General features: G+C 35.0%; 1 protein-coding gene across 1 annotated transcript; it reads right to left on the bottom strand.

The window, feature by feature from the left end:
• Positions 1-784: 784 nt before the first annotated feature.
• On the bottom strand, positions 785-3,187 carry LOC140759225 (uncharacterized). Its single transcript, XM_073095726.1, has 4 exons — positions 2,923-3,187; positions 2,264-2,379; positions 2,087-2,197; positions 785-1,546 (listed from the first exon to the last, which is right to left on the bottom strand). Exons 1-4 carry the CDS (start codon positions 3,041-3,043, stop codon positions 989-991), a joined length of 906 nt encoding a protein of 301 aa, XP_072951827.1. The 5' UTR covers positions 3,044-3,187; the 3' UTR covers positions 785-988.
• Positions 3,188-21,722: the final 18,535 nt, after the last annotated feature.

Here is a 21,722-nt window from a genome sequence, read left to right as displayed (position 1 = left end):
ATAGGACTCGATTTATAAATAGTAAAAATATAAGATATAAATTATAAAAATATAAGCTATTATATATAAATTTTCCTGCAAAATAAAAAAAAATTTAGTTAACTGAACTTGGTTAGAGATCCCCAATCAAGTTCAGAACACTCTCATAACTCAAAAGCAAACGAGGTATATATCCCAGTTGCTCCTCCACTTGTCCTACAAAGTAACCTTAATTTGGATATCTAAGTCTAAATTAAAATAATACTTTCTTGGATTCGTTCGTACAATAAGATGTGTAGCTTAGCTTAGGTGCAAAGGGATTAGTAGTTTTTTTTTTCCTTTTTTTTCTTTTTTATAAAGGTCCTTACACATTAAGTATTCACTTTTAAACACATGGTACAATCTAGCTCCATTTGTGTATCAGCCCAAACTATAGTTTTATATGTTTGAAAAATTAGACTAGTTAATTACATCTTTATTTATACGACTCGTGAAATAAACCCTAATTCTAGAATAATTATAAATCAACCTTTTACATTGGAGCACCATCGAGTTTATAGGCTAGTCAACATGATCGATCTATCTACTCGTTCACCACCTTAACCACTCTAAGAAGTCGTTAAATATCCAACGGTCCTCTTTCTTTTTTTAGTATAGATAATTTAATCTAGAGATTTGATTAACTTTAGTTAATAGATCTAACACAAGAATATTTTCTACGCATATTTACTAAAATATAAAATTTTATTTATAAATAGTTAAAGTATAGAATGTAAACCATAAATTTATTAAAAAATAAAAATAACCATGCCTGATTGAAACTTCCAATTCATTAAGTAGTCTATTTTGGATTGCCAATACCCCTCTTATACTTAGAACACAATTAAGCAGCATTTCAATTACTTTGAGTTTAAACATTCCACAAATTCCAATAAAAATAATATATATATATATATATATATATATATATATATATATATATATATTATATGAGAGGGAGAGAGACCCACTAGTTGAGGCAAATGGTCAAGAGCAATCCAAAGTGATCACTGGGCAGAACTGGAGCCATCTTCCCATATTTGTTCACGGCGTAAAGGTCAGGTATTGGATCCAATCCAATCATCTCGACGCTGACCAAACTAAAATCTCTCAGTTTGCACATGAACCTATCCAACCTCTTCTGCAGTCTCCAGTGCCCTTTCAGCATAGGATTAGCTTTGGTGTCAAAAGTCCATCCATCTTCACCACTATCACCCTTAAGCTCTGTCCAAGCATCCACCCACCCATCCAGCAGAGGGAAACGTCCATCAGACTCATCATCCCAGTTCATGTCGCCGCCGAAGACGACGTTATTCGTCTCAGTGTCGAGATGGGCGACGGCCTTCTCTGCCTGAGCCGTGCGTTTCTCTTTGTGCATCTCAGGAAACGCTGGGCTCTTCAGATGGATGTTGGCGACGAACAAGTCCTTGGGCAACCCAGGGGGTTCTATCTTCGCTATAATGATTTCTTTGCCAGTGGCCTTCCTAAATTGCTTGCAGTCCAGAAATTCTGCAGGTAGCTTGCTCAGCTACAATGAAGTAATTAAAGTAGCATTTGTTAATTGCTATTGAGCTGAATGTATTTGTATTAACCACTACAATGAAGTAATAAACACTGTATGTTAGGAATAATCCATGAATATTCTCTTAAAATCAACCAGAATATCGTTTTTAAAAGAGTTCAGTAACCGGCTGAAACTAAGACTGAAATGTTTCTTTTTTCTAAAACTTCTTCAAACCTTGGTAACAAGGATAATGAAATTTTGTCAAGTTTTCAATGATGATATATTAAAATGGTACCTATATGTAATATATTTAACAAGAAAAAGTGTCCTGGAATATGAACATAACCTTTCTAAATAAAATGTGTTTGAGATAAGCAATGGTAGCAGCAGCAGCAGCAGCAACAACAACAATAACCACCAATGTTTGGAATGCATTTAAAATTAATTGCCAAAATTTCTTTGAATGCAAAATTACCTCCTACGAAAAGAAGGAACTGAAAAGTATTTTTGAGATCAAGTAGCAATTCAACATAGTACTGGATACTGAATTGCTAAAAACTATACCAGCATTGAAAAATATTTCTTGTTTGTAGCCTTATTTGGTGAAATTGAGCATTCATACAAATCCCACCACTGAGAGTTTTGGAATATCGTATAGATTTCTGGTGTAATCTCCTGCAGTAGAAGTAGAAATCATCAAGATGCAATGTGATATCAAAGATGGTAATGCAAATATCATACCTGAAGAAAGATAATATGTGGTGAATGCTTCAGTATGAGGCTACTGATCGATAACATCCGCCTGTGGATTTCAATTTCTTTACACCAAACATTGTAACTCATAATTTTTATAATTCCTGGAAGTATACGTTGATCAGTGATTCTGATATAGAGAGTGAATTAATCAAACAAAAAGAGAAATTTATCAAAAACACTCTGTGTTTAATTTTTAATATCGTTTACGCTCTATCATTTTGATATTTATCATTCGGCCAGTGAATTTTGTCTAAAATACCACAAAAATATTCTGAGTTAATTTTATTGTAAAGAATATTTTGTTAGTTTTAAAAGTGAAAAATAAAATATTTAGGAGGTTTATTGTAAAGAATATTTTGTTGGTTTTATTCTTTTTCTTTTTATCCTAAAAAAAAGTGTAAACACATGAAAACTTATGGATGAAAAAACTACTGGAAGATATTTTAGGAGATTTATTCTGTACAAAAAAAATTACGAGGAATCTAAATAGAGTCATCACTAAGAATACTAATGATTTTGATAAAATCATAATGGATAAGAACTATATTATCCACTTAGAAAGTAAGAAGTTTAAGAGACACATATATAGAGATATATGCAAATATCAAGCTAGGAGGAATTAATTAAGGTGGGAGGAAATCGACCAACTGGACGTCTCCCCGGCGACTGGGGCTCGTCTTCTTCCTTTCTGGCGCCGAGGTTCGTCCATGCACGGAGGGCGATAATGGCCGCCCCTGCGGCGGCGATCAACAACGGCCATCCCATCTCTTTGAGGCTTCTCTTCTGCAGCTGCTATCACTACTAGTTACTTGCTCTCGTAGCTAGTTAGCTTTCTTTCTCTCGTTTGGGTGGAGTTCTCACGGTGAGATGCATACAAATCACTCCCTTCAGGACTTTCTAAGATTCTTATGGGTTTTTTATACAATTGGAGGATAAGAAAAGAAAAAAGTTTGAATGTAACACCGTCCCATTCCGAGAAATTATGGTTTGCATCATATATTTTTATTATTTATAAATTAAGTTTTATAATTTAACTAAATTAGATTTGATAACATCATAAGAATATTTTACTAATTAAAAATAATTTATTTTTAAATTACTAAAATGTCCTTAGTATAGATTGGGTTAGATTAGATTTATTTGGATTGTATTGAGTAAGTATAGATTAGCTAAGTATAACACATTTTTGTAATATTCTTAGTGTAGTTAATTTGATACAGATGTTTGGTTAAGTTTAACTAGTAGACCTAACAGTATTGTATATTTTGTAAGTATTCGCTAAATTATAGAGCTAGATTTATAAATATTAAATAACCTAGTATTGGAGTACATAAAAAAAGAAGCTTATTTGCTGTTTGATAAAAATTATTAATAAATATTTTACAGTGTATACCTCGAAACAAGGGTATTAGTCATTTTAAAGTGTTGTTTATTGACTTTGACCTACACTTTTAGTGGCTCCACCACTTATCTTACTATAAACATGACATCAAGTGGCACATTTTTTACTTTTAAATATTCATTCGTACAAGAATTGTAGGATAGGTTTGGTGGGATGGGATAGTGATAGAAAGAGATTTCGGAAGAGGGAGGAAAAGAGAAAAAAGAGATAACATTTACTAGATATATAATTGATAAATTTAAGTTATGTTAAAAAAATAAAAAAAAATAGAATTTATGTATTATTTATTTGTTTATTTGCGATTGAATTTGATTAGGGGAAATAAAGTTAATTTGGTGTTTGATTACTGAACTAAGGTAAGAGTTCCTGACTAAGTTTAGGGACCCTCCTGAATTCAAACCGAACGAGGCCTAAAGTTCTATAGTTAACCATATGAGATATAATGCGTATTGATGACATACTCATATACTCTTTTCTTTTTTTAAGAAAGTCTATCTGATCGATCATATCATTCATTTCAATCAACTGAATATAACTTAATACAATCGAAGAAAGGAGAATAGGCAAGAGTCGTAACGACAAGTAGGGCTATTCAAGCTCGACGAGCGGCTCGGGCTTGGCTCGAGCTCGGCTCGGCTAAAGCTCAAGTCCGGCTCGGCTCAGTCAAAGCTGAGCCTAGTCCGAGCTGCTAAAATCAGCTTGAAATTAATATCGAGCCAAGCCTAAGCTAGAGCCGGCTCGCTTAGGCTTGGCTCGATAGGCTCGATATAAATCCCTACCTCGTCCTCCGCCAAGGTGCGCCGGTGCGGCCTCGTCCTCCGCCAAGGTGCGCCGGTGCGGCCTCGTCCTCCGCCAAGGTGCACCTCCTTCTCCTCCTCATCCTTCTTCTTCTTCTTATTCAGCAGCGGCTTTCTTCTCTTCTTCTTCTTCTTTTTCTTCTTCTTCTCCCTCATTCTTCGACAGCGGTAAGCAGTCGCAGACCCGCGGTGCCACGCCCCTCCTCCTTCGGCAGCGGCAAGCAATCACGGACCCGCGGTGCCCCGTCCCTCCTCTTTCGGCAGCGACAAGCAGTCGTGGACTGGCAGTGCCCCGCCCCTCCTCCTTTGGCAACGGCAAGCAGTTGCGAACCCGCAGTGCCCTACCCCTCTTCCTCCTTTGGTAGTAGCAAGTAGTCGCAAATCTGCGGTGCCTTGCATCATCCTCCTCCTCCTTCTTCTTCTTCTTTGGCTCAGCTTGGGCTCAATCTGGCTTGATCCGGCTCGGATTGATGATAGGCTCATTTTAGGCTCGAGCCAGACTCGTGATCGGCTCGAGTTGAGCTAAGCCATGCTTGAGCCCAATTCTAAGGCTCGAAATTAATTTCGAGCCGAGCCTAAGCTGAAGCAGGCTCGCTCAGGCTCGGCTCATTTACACCCCTAACAACAAGCCCCACACTTGGTTTTACTATAGTCCGAACAATATTAAAAGCAAATATCAAAAGAAGCACTCAATCACAATAATAAGAGAGGAGATGGAATAGAGGCTCTAGAAATAAGCCTCTTGCTTACCCAACGAGCAGCACTATAGAATAGCATGAGTCTTGAAAGATTGAGCATTCAAGCTAGGAGCAAATTCAAATAAGAATACAGGCTCGTTATTGACGGAGTCCAGTGATTTTAACAGAGCATATGAAAACCCTATTTGAGAAGATCTATAAATCTAAGAACATAACCTAGAATAAGCAACAAAGAAAAGGAAAACAAACTGGAAGGAGGAGAGAGCAACAAATCTGCCTATTGCATCCATTGAGTCAAACTCTCAACTTCTCAACGTAGCATTAGGTGTTTCAACCATTAATATCAATAAATTAAAATCATTGAACATTTAGAAAACTAACTTCTAATTTTTTTTTTAGCTTTCAAGCATTGGTTCAGTAATCTTTTATTGCCAATATTACTCAGGGAAAGGCCCATAATAATCCACTATTAATTGGGGTGACTTTAGCTTTTGTTCCATGATGCTGACCATTTTATTATCCAAGTTATAATCACTGCAAAAGAGACTTAGTATCCAAGTATTCATCCCATGATTTCCATCTGGATAAAGATGGACTCAGTTCTAGCTGCTGGTTGATATCACTATCCCCTTTCTTTCTCTTGAAAGTGGATTAAGTGAACCTGGTATAACTCCTTTTACAACTTTATTCCCCCATATTTGAAATTATATCCTTTTGCTATTCTTCCCCAAATTTATTATCATTAGACTATAGTTTTTAAACAATTTATCAAACTACTATATAGTTTTTACCAGATGTTCATATAGATCTCTTTAAGCAAATCACTTTCAGAAAAAGACAGTTAATAAAGTTCGCTATCTTAATCAGCAAGTTCTATTGAAAATAATTTTTTTTAAAAAACATATTACTGCATATATTGTTATCAAAGATAGCGAATAACACGAGATATATAATTATATTTTGTTTTAAATATTTAAAATTATTTAGAACTACTTACATATTATTTATATTTCAAAAATATTTTTATATTAAATCAGTTATTAGACCGAGTGACCTACTAGTTGAACAATAGAACACTGACCTAATTCGAATCCAATTAAATGTTCGATTTAATTATGATAATTATGACTATGACTTACTATAATTAGATAGTACTCAAATAGTTAAAGAAAGCTCGTGTTGTATTAGTGTTCCTAGTTTTAGGTATTACCTAATCTTGGAAATTAAGAACTCCAAAACCAATAGAAAACTTCTGGACTAAGTAAATGAACTTTATACTTCTTTTTTTGAATCCTGTACAAACGAATCATGAAAAGTTGGAAAAGAGCACCAAGATGGAATTTCTCCATGTTAAGATAAAGGAGTGATGCTTTTATTATGTATCTTTTTATAATTTATTTCTTTTTGAACATAAATTTTAAATTTGTCACTTTATAGTCAAAATATTATTGAACCATAGTTATCGGAACTGAACGGAGTAGTCACTAGGGTAAACTAGTGAACTATTAGTAATTGATTATTTCCTATTTTATCCTTGGAGTTATTTAATCCTAAAGTAAAATCAAAGTATGATTAAGGTATTTTTTTGTATAAGCCATATTATTTGATCTACTTAAATAGAAATATCAGTTAAAAAGGCTATATAATAAGAGATATACAATTGTATTGCTTTGTAGATTTTTTATTTTGTTGATTTTTTTAAATATTTTGAACTATCTATATATTATTTAAATATCTTAAAATTTTCTTAGATAATACTAGTAATTAATCGGGTGATCTAGTGGTAGAATCAATAATCCACTGACATGATCTCTAAGAGCATCTCCAAACTAATATTTATATATATAAAAATCATTTAATAGGTCATTTTAATATTATTATTTTTTAATAAAAAATATATGACTAGAAAACTCTCATCGAGATCTTTAAACAAAATATATTACTGGATATATTGTTATCAAAGATAGCGAATAACACGAGATATATAACTATATTTTGTTTTAAATATTTAAAATTATTTAGAACTAGTTACATATTATTTATATTTCAAAAGTATTTTTATATTAAATCATTTATTAGACCGAGTGACCTACTAGTTGAACAATAGCACACTGACCTAATTCCGATCCAATTAAATGTTCGATTTAATTATGATAATTATGATAATTATGACTATGACTTACTATAATTAGATAGTACTCAAATAGTTACTCAAAAGCTCGTGTTGTATTAGTGTTCCTAGTTTTAGGTATTACCTAATCTTGGAAATTAAGAACTCCAAAACCAATAGAAAACTTCTGGACTAAGTAAATGAACTTTATACTTCTTTTTTTGAATCCTATACAAACGAATCTTGAAAAGTTGGAAAAGAGCACCAAGATGGAATTGCTCCATGTTAAGATAAAGAGTGATGCTTTATTATGTATCATTTTATAATTTATTTCTTTTTGAACATAAATTTTAAATTTGTCACTTTATAGTCAAAATATTATTGAACCATAGTTATCAGAACTAGACCGAGTAGTCACACGGGTAAACTAGTGAACTATTAACTGAGTTGTTTCGATTTAATTATCTGATCGAAAAAAAATGTTTACCTAGTTGTTATTAATAATTGATTATTTCCTATTTTCTCCTTGGAATTATTGAATCCTAAAGTAAAATCAAAGTATGATTAAGGTATTGTTTTGTATAAGCCATATTATTTGATCTACTTAAATAGAAATATCAGTTAAAAAGGCTAAATAATAAGAGATATACAATTGTATTGCTTTGTAGATTTTTTATTTTGTTGATTTTTTGAAATATTTTGAACTATCTATATATTATTTAAATATCTTAAAATTTTCTTAGATAAAACTAGTAATTAATAGGGTGATCTAGTAGTAGAATCAATAATCCACTGACATGATCTCTAATAGCATCTCCAAACGAATATATATATATATATATATATATATATATATATATATATATATATTATAAATCATTTAATAGGTTCTTTTAATATTATTATTTTTTAATTAAAAATATATTGCTAGAAAACTCTCATCGAGATCTTTAAAATAAGACTAATATCAAATAGCTTCAGAAGTAATTTTAAATTACTAAATTTTTAATTAAACGCATCGAAATTATATTACATGAAATAAATATCGAAATAAACATTACACGTTATTAACTAAAAATATCAAAATTATATTATAAAAAATAAGCAATAATTAATATTTAATAATAAAAATAATAAATATTTAATATTCTAGTAAGTCATCTCCATAGCCTCCGGTTAGATGTATTTTAATATTTAGTATTTACATTGAAAAATAATTTTGAGTAATTATACTTCAGGACACATAAATTTTAAATAGTAATAAAAATATTTATTTTATAAATAATAAAAAATTTAAAATTTAAATTAACTCAAAAATAAATTAATATTAGACTTATTTTAAAGGTCTCGATGAGACTTTTTTAATGTTACTATTTTTTTTTTTGTTAAAAACTGATTGTTAAAATTAATAATATATTTAGTTTAACTAACTAAATTTTTTAATAAAAGATACAGATAAAATTAAAATTATTAAATAAAATATTTATTGGACAAAGTTGAAATTTTTAAAAACACTTAAGAAACAAGGAAGCCTGGCTCCATTTTTTTTTTCTTTTGAGAGCATCTCCAGCGGATAATCAGCCAAAAATGGAGCAAAAGCCCGGTGCACTCCAACGCACCTGGCTCCATATTTATTAAAATAATAATATAATGTATATATTTATATTAACTATTTTAAATTACTTAATAGGTCCTCTTAGTGTTATTATTTTTTAATAAAAAATATATGATTAGAAAACTCTCATCGAGATCTTTAAAATAAGACTAATATTCAATAGTTTCAGAAGTAATCTTAAATTACTAATTTTTTAATTAAACGTATCGAAATTATATTACACGAAATAAACATCATAATAAGCATTACATGTTATTAACTAAAAATACGTTCAAGGAGACTCGCCACGTCATCGTCATCGTCATCGGAAAGGAGTGACAACATCGACGAGAGAATGCTCGCCGCCGTGATTCCGTCGTCGTCGTTGTCGTCGTTGTGCAGTAATGGATGGAGCACTTCTTTGCAAAGTTTTGGTAAATTTTCTTCCAAATTAAGTTAATAATAGCTTAAAGTTGTTTATATCCTTCATCGAATTATGTTGTTAAAAGATGGAAATGCCCTTTATTATGTATACAATCCTTCTAGATAAGATCTATAACTTCTCGTTTGCTAAATTATTAAAAATTTGAACTAATTGTTGTAAAAAATAAAATAAATGTGACGTTTATCCACACAAATTAAAACCATAGGTTTTGAAGGAAAAGAATTGCTCGGATAAGACGTGTCAAATTTCCATCCCTCTCGTAGCTAATAAGGTAGTAATTAGACATGATCATTAGGCCTCATTCGCCCAAATTCAACATGAACCACCCCGGTTTTAATCAGGCTAAGTCTGGCTTGAGCCTAATTTAGGCCTAGCTCGACCCAAGCCCGCTATGATAGTGGGCGGTGGCATAGGCTAAGCCATTGCTCGCCTAGCCTAACCTAAAAGCCTGATCCACTACTCTCATTTATAACCTAACCCATAATCCATGCATATTTTTATAATATTTTTAGTCCTACATGAATATTTAGTAAACTATATATCAATATATAAGTATGTTATCATAAAAGATAACTAAAATGTCTTCATATAAGCCTATTAAACTCATCAAAAATAAAATAAGAAGCAGAGATTCCTTATTTGATGTGATAGCATGAGCATATATGACCAGCGACGATCACGACGACGGATGGAGTGGGAGAGAAGTAACCGACACCTGCTCATGACCAGCGACGATCACGATGACGGATGGAGTGGGAGGGAGAAGGACGACGGATGGAGTGGGAGGGAGAAGGACGACAGATGGAGTGGGAAAGAGAAGGGTGGGAGAGAAGTAACCGACACCCGAGCTCTCAGCGACAATCACGACGACGGACAGAGGGGGATAAATAGGTAGGAAGAGGGAGAGAGAGAGGCGGCGACCCTCTGCCCGAGGTGGCCCCACCCCCCCGTGCACACCAACGATGGCCTGTGTAGGGGGAGGGTTAGCCTGCCCTCCCCATGCCTTGGCCTGACAAACCACCCCTTTGTCAGGCCAAGGCCAAACAAGGCGAGGAGGAGGATGAGAGGGCACGTGCCCCGCATCCTCCCCTTTTTTTTTCTTATTTTTTTGGGTGTTACATCTCTACTATTCTTACAAAAAATTTTGACTCCAAATTTAATTACTAACCTAGTGATTTGAAAAGGAAAGGGTTTGTTGCCCTCATCTTATCCTCATGTTCCTATGTTTCCATGAGGCCTCCTCCATTGAATGGTTCGTCCAGAGTACCTTGACTAATGGTATGGTCTTGGCTCTCAGTGTCTTCACCCGTGTGTCAACAATATGTATCGACTGCTCTTCATAGCTCAAATCTTTCTGGAAGCGAACGGGCTCATACTGGAGAATATGGAAAGGGTCGTGCACATAACCCCTCAGCATGGAAACATGAAAGACATTGTGGATCTGGGCCAAGTCAGGGGGTAGGGTGACTCGGTACACCATCGGCCCAATGCGCTCCAGTATATCAAATGGGCACACAAAGCGAGGGCTTAACTTGCCCTTTCTCCCAAAACAGAAGACTCCCTTCCAAGACAATACCCGGAGAAAAACTTTATCCCCAACATGAATTCAAGGTCACGATGCTAACGATCTGCATAGCTCTTCTGTCAACTCTGAGCAATGCGTAGGCACTCCTGGATTAAACGAACCTTGTCGATAATTGCTTGTACTAGTACTACATTTTCCACTTTCCTCTCCCTCACTTCATCCCAACTGATTGGCGTTCGACATTTGCGTCCATAGAGGGCCTCGTAAAGAGGCACAACAATACTGCAATGATAGTTGTTATTATATGCAAACTCAATTAACGACAGATGCCGGTCCCAACTCGGCCCAAAATCTACTACGTTGGCCCTAAGCATGTCCTCTAAGGTTTGAATGACACGCTTAGTCTGCCCATCAGTCTGAGGGTGGTAAGCTGTGCTATACTACTGCTGGATCCATGATCAGAAAAGATTTCACACTTCTCCTCATAAAGGTGGTGTCGCCAAATTTTGAGAGCAAAAACAATTACGGTTAACTTCAAGTCGTGAGTGGGGTAGTTCTCTAGTCCTTCAGTTGATGTGAGGCATAAGCTGTCACCCTCCCTTCTTGCATCAGTAAGCATCCTAAGTCGCGAATGGATGCGTCATGATACACCTGGAATAACACTCTGAGGTATCGTGAGGAAAGGGGCCATCATCAGCCGATGTTTCAACTCCAAGAAGCTCTCTTCACAATCTGAGTCCCACACAAACTGTTGGTTTTTGTGGGTCAACCTAGAAAAAGGAGAGGCGACTTTTGAAAATCCCTTCACAAAGCGTCTGTAATAGCCGGCAAGCCTTAGAAAACTCTGAACTTTAGGTGCACTAGTCGGTTGCTTCCATTTCAACACCGCTGATCTTCGATTAGTCAACCTAGATGCCATCTCCTGACAGAACATGGCCTAGAAAGACCACCTCCTCCAACCAAAACTCACATTTAGAGAATTTGGCAAAAAGGCATTCCTCCCTCAAGATCTGCAACACTAACAGGAGATGCTGCTCGTGCTCCTACTCACTAAAAGAATAAACTAGAATATCATCAATAAACACTATCACAAACATATCTAAGAAGGGTGAAACACCCAATTCATTAGATCCATGAAAACGGCCGGCGCGTTGGTCAACCCAAAAGGCATGACCAAAAATGCATAGTGACCATGCCGAGAGCGAAATGCCATCTTTGGAATATCCTTCTCCCTAATTCTGAGCTAGTGATAACTCGTCCGTAGGTCAATCTTTGAGAAGACCCAGGCACCGCAGAGTTGATCAAAAAGGTCCTCAATGCAAGGGAGGGGATATTTGTTCTTCACAGTTACCCAGTTCAACTCCCGGTAGTTGACACATAAATGTAGGGTATCGTCTTTCTTCTTAACAAACAAGATCGGCACGCCTTATAGAGATACACTAGGGCGAATGAATCCCTTGTGGAGCTGAGTCCAAGGAGAAAGGGTCGAAGTAGTAGCCCAGCACCAAATGTTGGGTCTGGAGTGCGGAAGAGAATGCGAGCTAAGAGACTCGGGCGCGACTTGCGAATCCAACAAGTCGCTCCCCCGCTCAACTACAGCACAACTTCCTTCTGGAAGTAGTCAATGCTAGCATGGTAGGATGCTAACCAATCCATCCCTAGAATAATGTCAAAATCTTGTATTTCCAAGGGCAGTAAGTCTACCAAGAAGTCCCACTCGCCGAAGCCAATGACGCAAACATGGAGGACATGGCCAATCTAATATGTGTCCTCCAAGGGGGTGGATATCAGGAGAGGCTCATCAAGAAACTCAATAGGATGGTCAGCATGAGGCAAAAAAGTGTAAGAAATGAACGAATGCATGGCCCCTGAGTCAAACAGGACTTTGGCGGGCCGAGAAAATAAGGTCATAGTACTTGTAACACCTCATTAGAAGCAAAAGCATCCATCTTTGTCATAGCAAATACCTGACTGATGTGTGGGCCTCTACCTTAGTGTGATAGGTCGACTCTAGTAGATCCACAACCCTAACCGCCTAGGAAAGAAGCTCGAGAGGCTCCGTTACCAAAACAGCAACGGGTGGGGAAGAGGGGGCAAATCGCGTCGGGCAGTGGTCGTGAAAATGGCCCTGCTAGCCACACAGGAAGCATTGGGCGGAACGGCGCAGATGAGGGCAATCTCTAGACATGTGACCCTTATGGCCATAATTGTAACACCCCCGTGTCCCGGAAGGTCTACGTATGAGCTCGGTCCCTGTGGCAGCCGAGGTGCCCCACGTAGGACCACCAACGCTAGCCTGAGAGAGGGCCCGGCTAATGCACCCCAAACTATGGGAGCTCACACTAGGAGGACCTGACCCGAGGTAGAACTACCTGCTTGGTACGGATGGTAAGCTGGTCTCGACTAGGAGGAGCCACCCGACCCTGAGCTCAAACTAGAGCGGCGACCATCCCGCCCCCGGTCTTGACGACGTCCTGAGCGCTCCCCATCTTAGTTCAAGGCCTTCCGCTCCAAAATATTAGCTTTTGCAACCAAGGCCCACTCAACAGTCATGGCATAGGAAAGAGGCTCCAGAATAGGTAATCGCTCCCTAATGCCAAGACCCAAGCCCTCGCGGAAGCACTCAGCCTTGACCCCATCATCAAAAACCAGGTAAGTGGCGAAATAAGATAGGGCATCGAAGGTCGCCTCATACTAACCCATCGTCATGGTTCCTTGCTTTCAAATCATTGAAATCCCTCTACAGCTTGTACTTCACTGCCATAGGAAAATATTTCTAGTTAAATGCCTCTGAAAACATGGTCCAAGTGATAACCTCCGGCCACGGTGTCAGCCGGATCAGCCTCTCTATCACCTACCACCACCACTCAGCCTCATTGCGAAGAAGGAAGATAGCGAAGGAGACACTGCCGATCAGGGCATTCCAAGGTATCCAGAATCTTCTTGACATCCCTTAACCATCTATTAGCCTCCAATGGCTCAGTGGTGCCACTAATAAATCAATCAATCAATAATAATATATAAATTCTAATACTTTTTAATTTTAATTTTATTTCTGACATAACTTAAATCTATTAATTATATATCTTATCAATCTTATCTCTTCTCACTTTTCTACTCTCTCCTCTCTCTTTCAAAATCTATTTCTATCACTAATCCCATCTCACCAAACCTATCCTACATAATTGTAGGAATGAATATTTAAAAGTCAAAAAAATGCCACTGATGTCATGTTTATAGTAAGATAAGTGGTGAAGCCACTAAAAGTGTAGGTCAAAGTCAATAAACACACTTTAAAATGATTAGTACCCTTGTTTTGAGGTCCACACTGTCTTTTAGACCAGTGACATCCATGGCTTCCTTTTCCTATATTAAAAATGACTAATCCCTTCTCACCTAAGCTATCCTTCACAGCTAATCTTTACGAACGAATCTTTGAAAAGTAAAAGAAAATATCCACCCAAAACAAGAAGGGTTATTTGCACCGAAAACTCTACTTAGTTTTCGATTTGGCTGTCCAAGATTATTTTCGGTTTTTCTTGCATTTGAGGTTTTTTTTCATATTTTTCTTTCAACTTTGTCCTTCTCGTACTCGAGTATTGCTGCCAGGTTGCAGAAAGCGCAATTATTGACTTGAAAGAAAAAAAGTAATATTTTTATTATCTTCTTTTGTAGTTGAAGAACGAAAAAGGGTTTGGCTAGGGGATATCCATCGTAGCCATCTTCTTTTTCTACTCTAGGGGTTTTGCTTCATTGATTGTGTCCCTCTCCGAAATCTCGTCTAAGATTCCCTCTAGAAGTATTCTTCATCACTGGTAAACAAGCAAAATCTTTTGCTCCATTTTTCGACTAGTAGCATTGAGGTTATTGTTTAAATTTTTTCTCTTAAATTAGTGTTAGATTCTTTGTTTTTGTTCGTATTCTATAGTGAAGATTTTTTTAGTTTATAAGGATTTGTGGGGCGATTTATTAAGAAAGCCCTCTTAATTTCGTGGGACCATCGTTTTTTTAGTGAATATGAGAAGATATGAATAGTTATGATATAATATTGATGTTGCTTTCTTAATTAAATTAACAAAGTTTATTTATAAAATTCATCCTAATTATTTAAGTTTCGCAGTTTATTGATAAAAATTAATTAGGTTTCGCAATTTATTGATAAAATTCGTCCTTGTTATTATATAGGTTTCGTAGTTTATTGACAAAATTCATCCTTATTGTTATTTAGGTTTCGCAGTATTGACAAAATTCGTCTTTGTTATTTTGGTTTTGTAGTTTATTGACAAAATTCGTCCTTGCTGTTAATTAGGTTTCATAGTTTATTAACAAAATTCATCCTTATTGTTATATAGGTTTCGCAGTTTATGGACAAAAGTCGTCCTTATTGTTATTTAGGTTTTGCAAGTTAATGACAAAATTGCTCTTTGTTGTTATTTAGGTTTCGTAGTTTATTGACAAAATTCGTTCTTATTTTTATATAGGTTTCGTAGTTTATTGACAAAATTCATCCTTATTGTTATTTAGGTTTTGCAGTATTGACAAAATTCGTATTTGTTATTTTGGTTTTGTAGTTTATTGAAAAAATTCGTCCTTGCTGTTAATTAGGTTTCATAGTTTATTGACAAAATTCATCCTTATTGTTATATAGGTTTTGTAGTTTATGGACAAAATTCGTTCTTATTGTTATTTAGGTTTCGCAGTATTGATAAAATTCGTCTTTGTTATTTTGGTTTCATAGTTTATTGACAAGATTCGTCTTGGCTATTAATTAGGTTTCGTCGTTTATTGACAAAATTCGTCCTTATTGTTATTTAGGTTTCGTAGTTTATTGACAAAAGTCGTCCTTATTGTTATTTAGGTTTCGCAAGTTAATGACAAAATTACTCTTTGTTGTTATTTAGGTTTCGTAGTTTATTGACAAAATTCGTTCTTGTTTTTATTTAGGTTTCGCAGTTTATTGACAACATACGTCCTTATTATTTCTAGTTCGCAATTTATTGATAACATTAATCCTTATTATTTTTGTTTCGTAGTTTATTAACAATATTTGTACTTATTATTTAGATTTTATGATGCGAACCGGGTCAGATCGGATCACATTAAGGGGAGATTAGACTCAATGGATTGAGTCTAGTTATCTTATTTGCTTATTTGGTTTAGTTAGAAGGTTAGGATTTTATTTAATTAGCTAAATCTAGCTCTGCACAGTTTCGGGAAAATATTGGCAGCATATTCTACAGATGTCCGAATAATATCAAACTAGCGGGATAAGATCACAAACCTCAAGATCTACAACTTTGGTATTCAAGACTTCTCTAGATTCAAAATCTTTCTATGACGAAATGAAGGATTAATCTGAGAAAAATAAAGAAGGCTGATTTAGTTAGTTAGCTAGCTTTATCTTATTGTTTGAATTTCAAATAAATCGGATAATCCGCATGTGCATCCGATCCGCTATGGATTTTTACTCCTATAAATAGGAATGAAAATGTATTGATAATTAGAGGGAATTGAATTGAGAGAAATTTGAGTTTAGCCCGTTATTATTCTCGTCCTTATCTTTTTACATTAACCGTTGGATTGTCTTTATCTTCATAGGAGTAGATTATAACCGTAGATCCCCTTCAAGCTTCCAAACCCTAGCCACCTCCTACCTCCAGCAACCACCCTACTACACGGCCATCCACCACCACCCTCCGATGATCGCCGCAACGTCGGATATTATTATTCTGCCCTCCTTGATGTATCTCCACTATTTTATTTTTATCTTTTCATCCCGGCTTCCAATTTTGGTGAAACTAGAGCCATTAGAATACTAACTCACGAGGCTACCTCCACCTAAATTTTCATAATCATCCAACGGACGAATCATTCCAGATTTGGTCCGTAACATTTTAATTAGCAAAATTAGACGTATATTTTATGTGTTGTACACTTAAATACCTGTTGGATGTTTGAAATATTATGTTCTTATGATTTCTGCATATAATTTGAAGAAATATAATGACAAAGACCAAGAAGTGAGATTCCACTAATCGCGATGAATTGAAAGGATTTCAATCAAGTCAGACACTTCTATCAAAGAGGAAGAGAAATTCCACTAATCGCAGTGAATTGAAAGAACTTCAATCAAGTCAGACCATTTTATCAAAGAGAAAGAGGGACTCGGATGATAATTTTCAAACCAGTCAGACCCCTTCATCAAAGAAGAAGATTGATAAGGCCATAGAGGGATCTAATTTTTAGAGTCAGTTGAGAAAATATAGGCCCTTTATATCATGCTTGATTACTTCACGATGCTATACAAGTAAAATAAGTAAGATATTCAAGTTCATTCGTGATCGACATATGGAGATTGCTTCTAAAACACCTTTCAAGTATTTATTTGACTTTTCTAATGTCGTACAAGATACACCACTCCTTCAAGAGGTAATTAAGGGATAGAGGAGTGGATCAACATTTGTTTTTAGGAAATGTAAGCTTCAGTTGAAGGCAGTGGAAACTGTCGTAATTCTTAGATTATCTTTAAACGGTGAAAAGGTAGTCTTCAACATGAGCAATCCAAAAGGTAGAAAAATGAATGAGGAATTGTACGACATTTCTTTTGTAAAGAGACACTTCATTCATGGAACGACAATAATGAGAAAATAAATGGAGATTGTGTTGGAGGAGTTGTCACCTTTAGACGATGAAGAGAGTGTCATTGATTTTGTTAAAGTGTAAATTTTGTTAATTTTCAGTATTATTTTATTTTAGTGTAGTAATTATACTTGCCCCTCAAAGCTTATCCGTTACATTGAAAATCTTCAATATATTTATAAATATAATTAGGGATTGGTTGTTTGTGAGTTCATGTTCCATTCCCTCCAATTTAAAGTTGAGAAGATCAACTTCATGATGGTGACGGAGAGTTTGGCCAATGAAGTGTTCATGAGTGGATATACTGTTGTATTGACGATAATCATGATTATGTTGATGATTATAAACCTATTTACTTTGGATTTTTTTAACTATCTTTACTTTCCTCATCACAGGTTTAGTTCCTAGAGCGTTGGCAAATTTTGAAACCTAATTTTCCTAACATGACTCCCAGAATATTTCGATGGGTTGATGTTATCAAGTTTCGGAAAGACAGTCTCGCAATTCTTATACCTCAATTAAGTGCTAAGAAGGTAGATCTAATTAGAAAGTTATTTATTACAGAGTTATTTAATTATGTCCATAACATGCTTATGTAAACTTTATGTTTTGCAGATCCTTCCTCCCATTTAGTTTACTGAAAAAAAAAATGGTTAAAGGATGGATCATGGCTCAGGTGAAATTATACTCAGAATAAAATCTGTACGTGTTGTATACTTAACTATTTTTCTTATATTATCAATAAGTTTATATATATGCCAAATTTATTTTCTTCAGGATGAATCTAAGTTAGGACTCCCTAGTGAACAAGAATTATCCATCTACGCGAGCCAAATGGAACAAGAATCATACATCTGCAATTTATGTGCAATTGTGGATGATTTGAAGAGACGGAGGAGCGAAATGGAACGAGAAATTATCTAATTGAAGGCTGAAAATATCCAATTCAGGAGACAATTTTAGAAGATAAAAACTGAGAAGGTAGCTAGGACTACTGAGTGGACTGGTTCAAATAGTTCGACATTTGTGGTGGACCTAAACAAGATGTTCAGATTTCTAAGAAGTCCTAACATGCTTCGTAGTAGATCCAACATTGTTGAGCTACCTAATGATCGTTTTATGTTGGTGGAAGATGAAGAAGAGGAAGAGTGTGATGGTAAACAACATAAGGAAGATGAAGAGAAGGAAGAGAAAAAAAGGGAAAGAGGAGAAAGATGAAGAGAAGGAAGGGAAAGGAGAAGAGGAGAAAGATAAGGAAGATAATGGAGGGGAAAAGAAGATAGAATAGTCTGATCAACCTTGGTGGACCTAGAATCTGGAGACACAGTGAGGATAGTCGATGACATGTGCAAATCGGATCAATTACTTATTGCCAAACTAATTAATTCGATAGAGAACATTCTCTCTAGCAAATAGGAAATTCCTTTGGGACAAAGATGGCAAGAAAACAAAAGTCTATTTGAAAGGAAAAAAGAAAAATGTCACATTTGATTATCCTGGAACAGAATTGCTGATGGAAGATGATAAACGTTTAATTAAATGAATGCTTTCATTTCCTAATACAGGGGTCCTTGTTTGGAAAGATGATCACGCGATGGTGGAGAAGTGTCAAACTTCTGTCTTTATTAAATAATTATGAACTAGTTGATGATGAAGTGATTAATTGTTTTAGTAGAATTTGTTTCATCAACATTTCTTGATCAAGGGGTTCAAATGCAAAATAACTCGATGATTGTTGGAATGACTGAAAATTATCCTTCATAACTGAATAATGCAAAGTTCTGGTTTATCCCTCTTTACACTTGCAACCATTGGCATCTTTTGGTGGTTGACATAAAGAACTAGAAGGGCATTCATTACAATTCTCTATGAGACCGTAGATATTTATAGGCTGCAAAGAAAATGGTGAATACTTTTTTTACTTGACATTATTTACTCAAGTGTTTGTAGTGAGATATCTGAATAACTCAATTATATATGCAGATGGGATGAGTCAACAGATGGTTGCGTACTTTTGCACCACAAATATATGGTATCTTGCCTAGAAAGGTGTTGAAGCAAGGAAATCGCATGAGGGACTAGAAGCTGTTCAAAGCCAATTGCTCGAAACAGGCTGATTCGTAAGTCCATTTAGTAAATATGATGTAAGTTATTCTTGAATTCGTAACTAATTCATATTGCATTCTTTTGTAGAGCTAATTGTGCGATATTTGTAATGTTATATATTGACTATATCCGCAGAGGGCAAGCATTTGATTTTGAACAGGAAGACATGTGTAAACTTAAGGCTTCCACGTGCATTATAATTGTTAAGGACAAGATTTCCAGAGTGTTGCCAGTACTAAAAGATTTAATTAAGCAAGAATCTCTGTCCGTGATTCTTATTTGACCATATTCGTCTTGTAATAGTGAAGTTTATGAATTCTGCAATAAATATTTGCGATAGTTGTTAATATAGTTTTGAAAATTGTTAATATAGTTCCGAAAATTGTTAATATGTCATTAATACAAGTTGTTATTATATTTGCCAACATTGTTAAACAAGGAAAGTTGTTTATATAATTAGGCGTTTTAAGGTAGTTGATACTATATTTACGAACGTTGTTATATAACTATGAAATTAGTTTTTATATTTACAAAAGTTGTTATTATACTTGCGAAAGTTATTACTATATTTACAAAAGTTGTTATTATACTTGCAAAAGTTATTATTATATTTGCAAAAGTCGTTATTATGACTAGCCGTTTTAAGGTAAGTTGTTATTATATTTGCGAACGTTGTTATATAATTATGAAAGTTATTATTATATTTGCGAAATATGTTATTATGAATAGCCGTTTTAAGGCAAGTTGTTATTTTGTATATAACTTCGAAATTTGTTTATATATTTGCGAAAATTGTTATTATATTTGCGACCATTGTTAATATGTCATTAATATAAATTGTTATTATATTTGCGAACATTGTTATATAACTAAGTTGTTATTATATTTGCAAAATATGTTATTATGAATAGCTGTTTTAAGGGAAGTTGTTATATAACTATGGAAGTTGTTATTATATTTACGACCGTTGTTAATATAGTTTCTAAAATTATTAATATGTCATTAATGCAAGTTGTCATTATATTTGCAAACATTGTTATATAACTACGAAAGTTGTTATTATATTTGCGAAATATGTTATTATGACTAGTAGTTTTAAGACAAGTTATTATTATATTTGTGAACATTGTTATATAACTACGAAATTTGTTTATATATTTGCGAAAGTTATTATATTTACGAATGTGTCATTAATGAAAGTTGTTATTATATTTGCGATAAAAGGATACTCTCTATTTATATTTTTAATGAACAATATAAGTATATAATTTACAGAGAGAAGAGAAATCACATTAAACATGTGGTCCTTTAACGGGACATAAAATATTAAGCCAAGGTAGTATATTATGTTTAGTCTAAACCGGAGTAATATCCGAAGAATAGTCCTCGGATAGAGGGTCCACACCTTCCATAATTGAATTCGCCAAAATAGGAAACGATTCAATAGTTATCTCTTTTGAAATTGGGTCATGTCATGCTGGAGATTCTCGATCTCTACGTAGTTGCTTAACCCTTTGATTTTGGGCAACTTGATCCCATGCAGAAGCTCCGACATGAACTCCTGCAATTATTGGATTAGAAAATATGGCTGGTGAAAGTGGTGGGCTTTGTCCCCATGCTACCTGAGGGGAAGTAGAAATACCTTGCTGTGCTTCAATCTTCTCCTGCATAACTGACAAGGCATTATCCCTGATAGGATTGGAATGTTTGAGATTTTCGTAGGTCTCCTTTCTCCAAAGAGACCAATCAGTAGGGACATCACCCGTCCAGGGAAGTTCGGGCTTCATAGAGCCCTTAACCCATCCTTGAGTGGTTACGTCAATAGAAAACGTAAACCAACAAAGGATGCTAATGCCTTCTCAGGAATATCTTGGAGTGATGAATAAGATATAATTGCACTGATGTATGATGGATATCTACCCCATAATTCAGCAAAGTTGAAGACTTCCACACAGCCAAAAGGGCTAACTATTTCCCTAACTGATCTCCATTGCAACAAAAAAAAGGATATTTGTAAGAAGGATCCAAAAGCAATATTGCAGTTCAGATTTCACTGCATTACCACTCTCAAGATACCAAGGCTTCAAGATATAGGAGCCTCCAATAACTGTATAGTAGCCTTTTATGG

Source organism: Typha angustifolia, chromosome 4 (assembly GCF_048772165.1).
Source record: "Typha angustifolia cultivar Huaian chromosome 4, ASM4877216v1, whole genome shotgun sequence".
Lineage (NCBI taxonomy): Eukaryota > Viridiplantae > Streptophyta > Magnoliopsida > Poales > Typhaceae > Typha > Typha angustifolia.
This window is presented reverse-complemented; position numbering and strand designations above follow the sequence as displayed.

Coding starts and splice junctions, on each gene's coding strand:
- LOC140759225 (XM_073095726.1), bottom strand. CDS start 3,043: ATGGGATGGCCGTTGTTGATCGCCGCCGCAGGGGCGGCCATTATCGCC. Junction 2,198..2,263: donor CACATATTATCTTTCTTCAG/GTATGATATTTG, acceptor CTTCTACTGCAG/GAGATTACACCAGAAATCTA. Junction 1,547..2,086: donor AGAAATATTTTTCAATGCTG/GTATAGTTTTTA, acceptor ACTTCATTGTAG/CTGAGCAAGCTACCTGCAGA.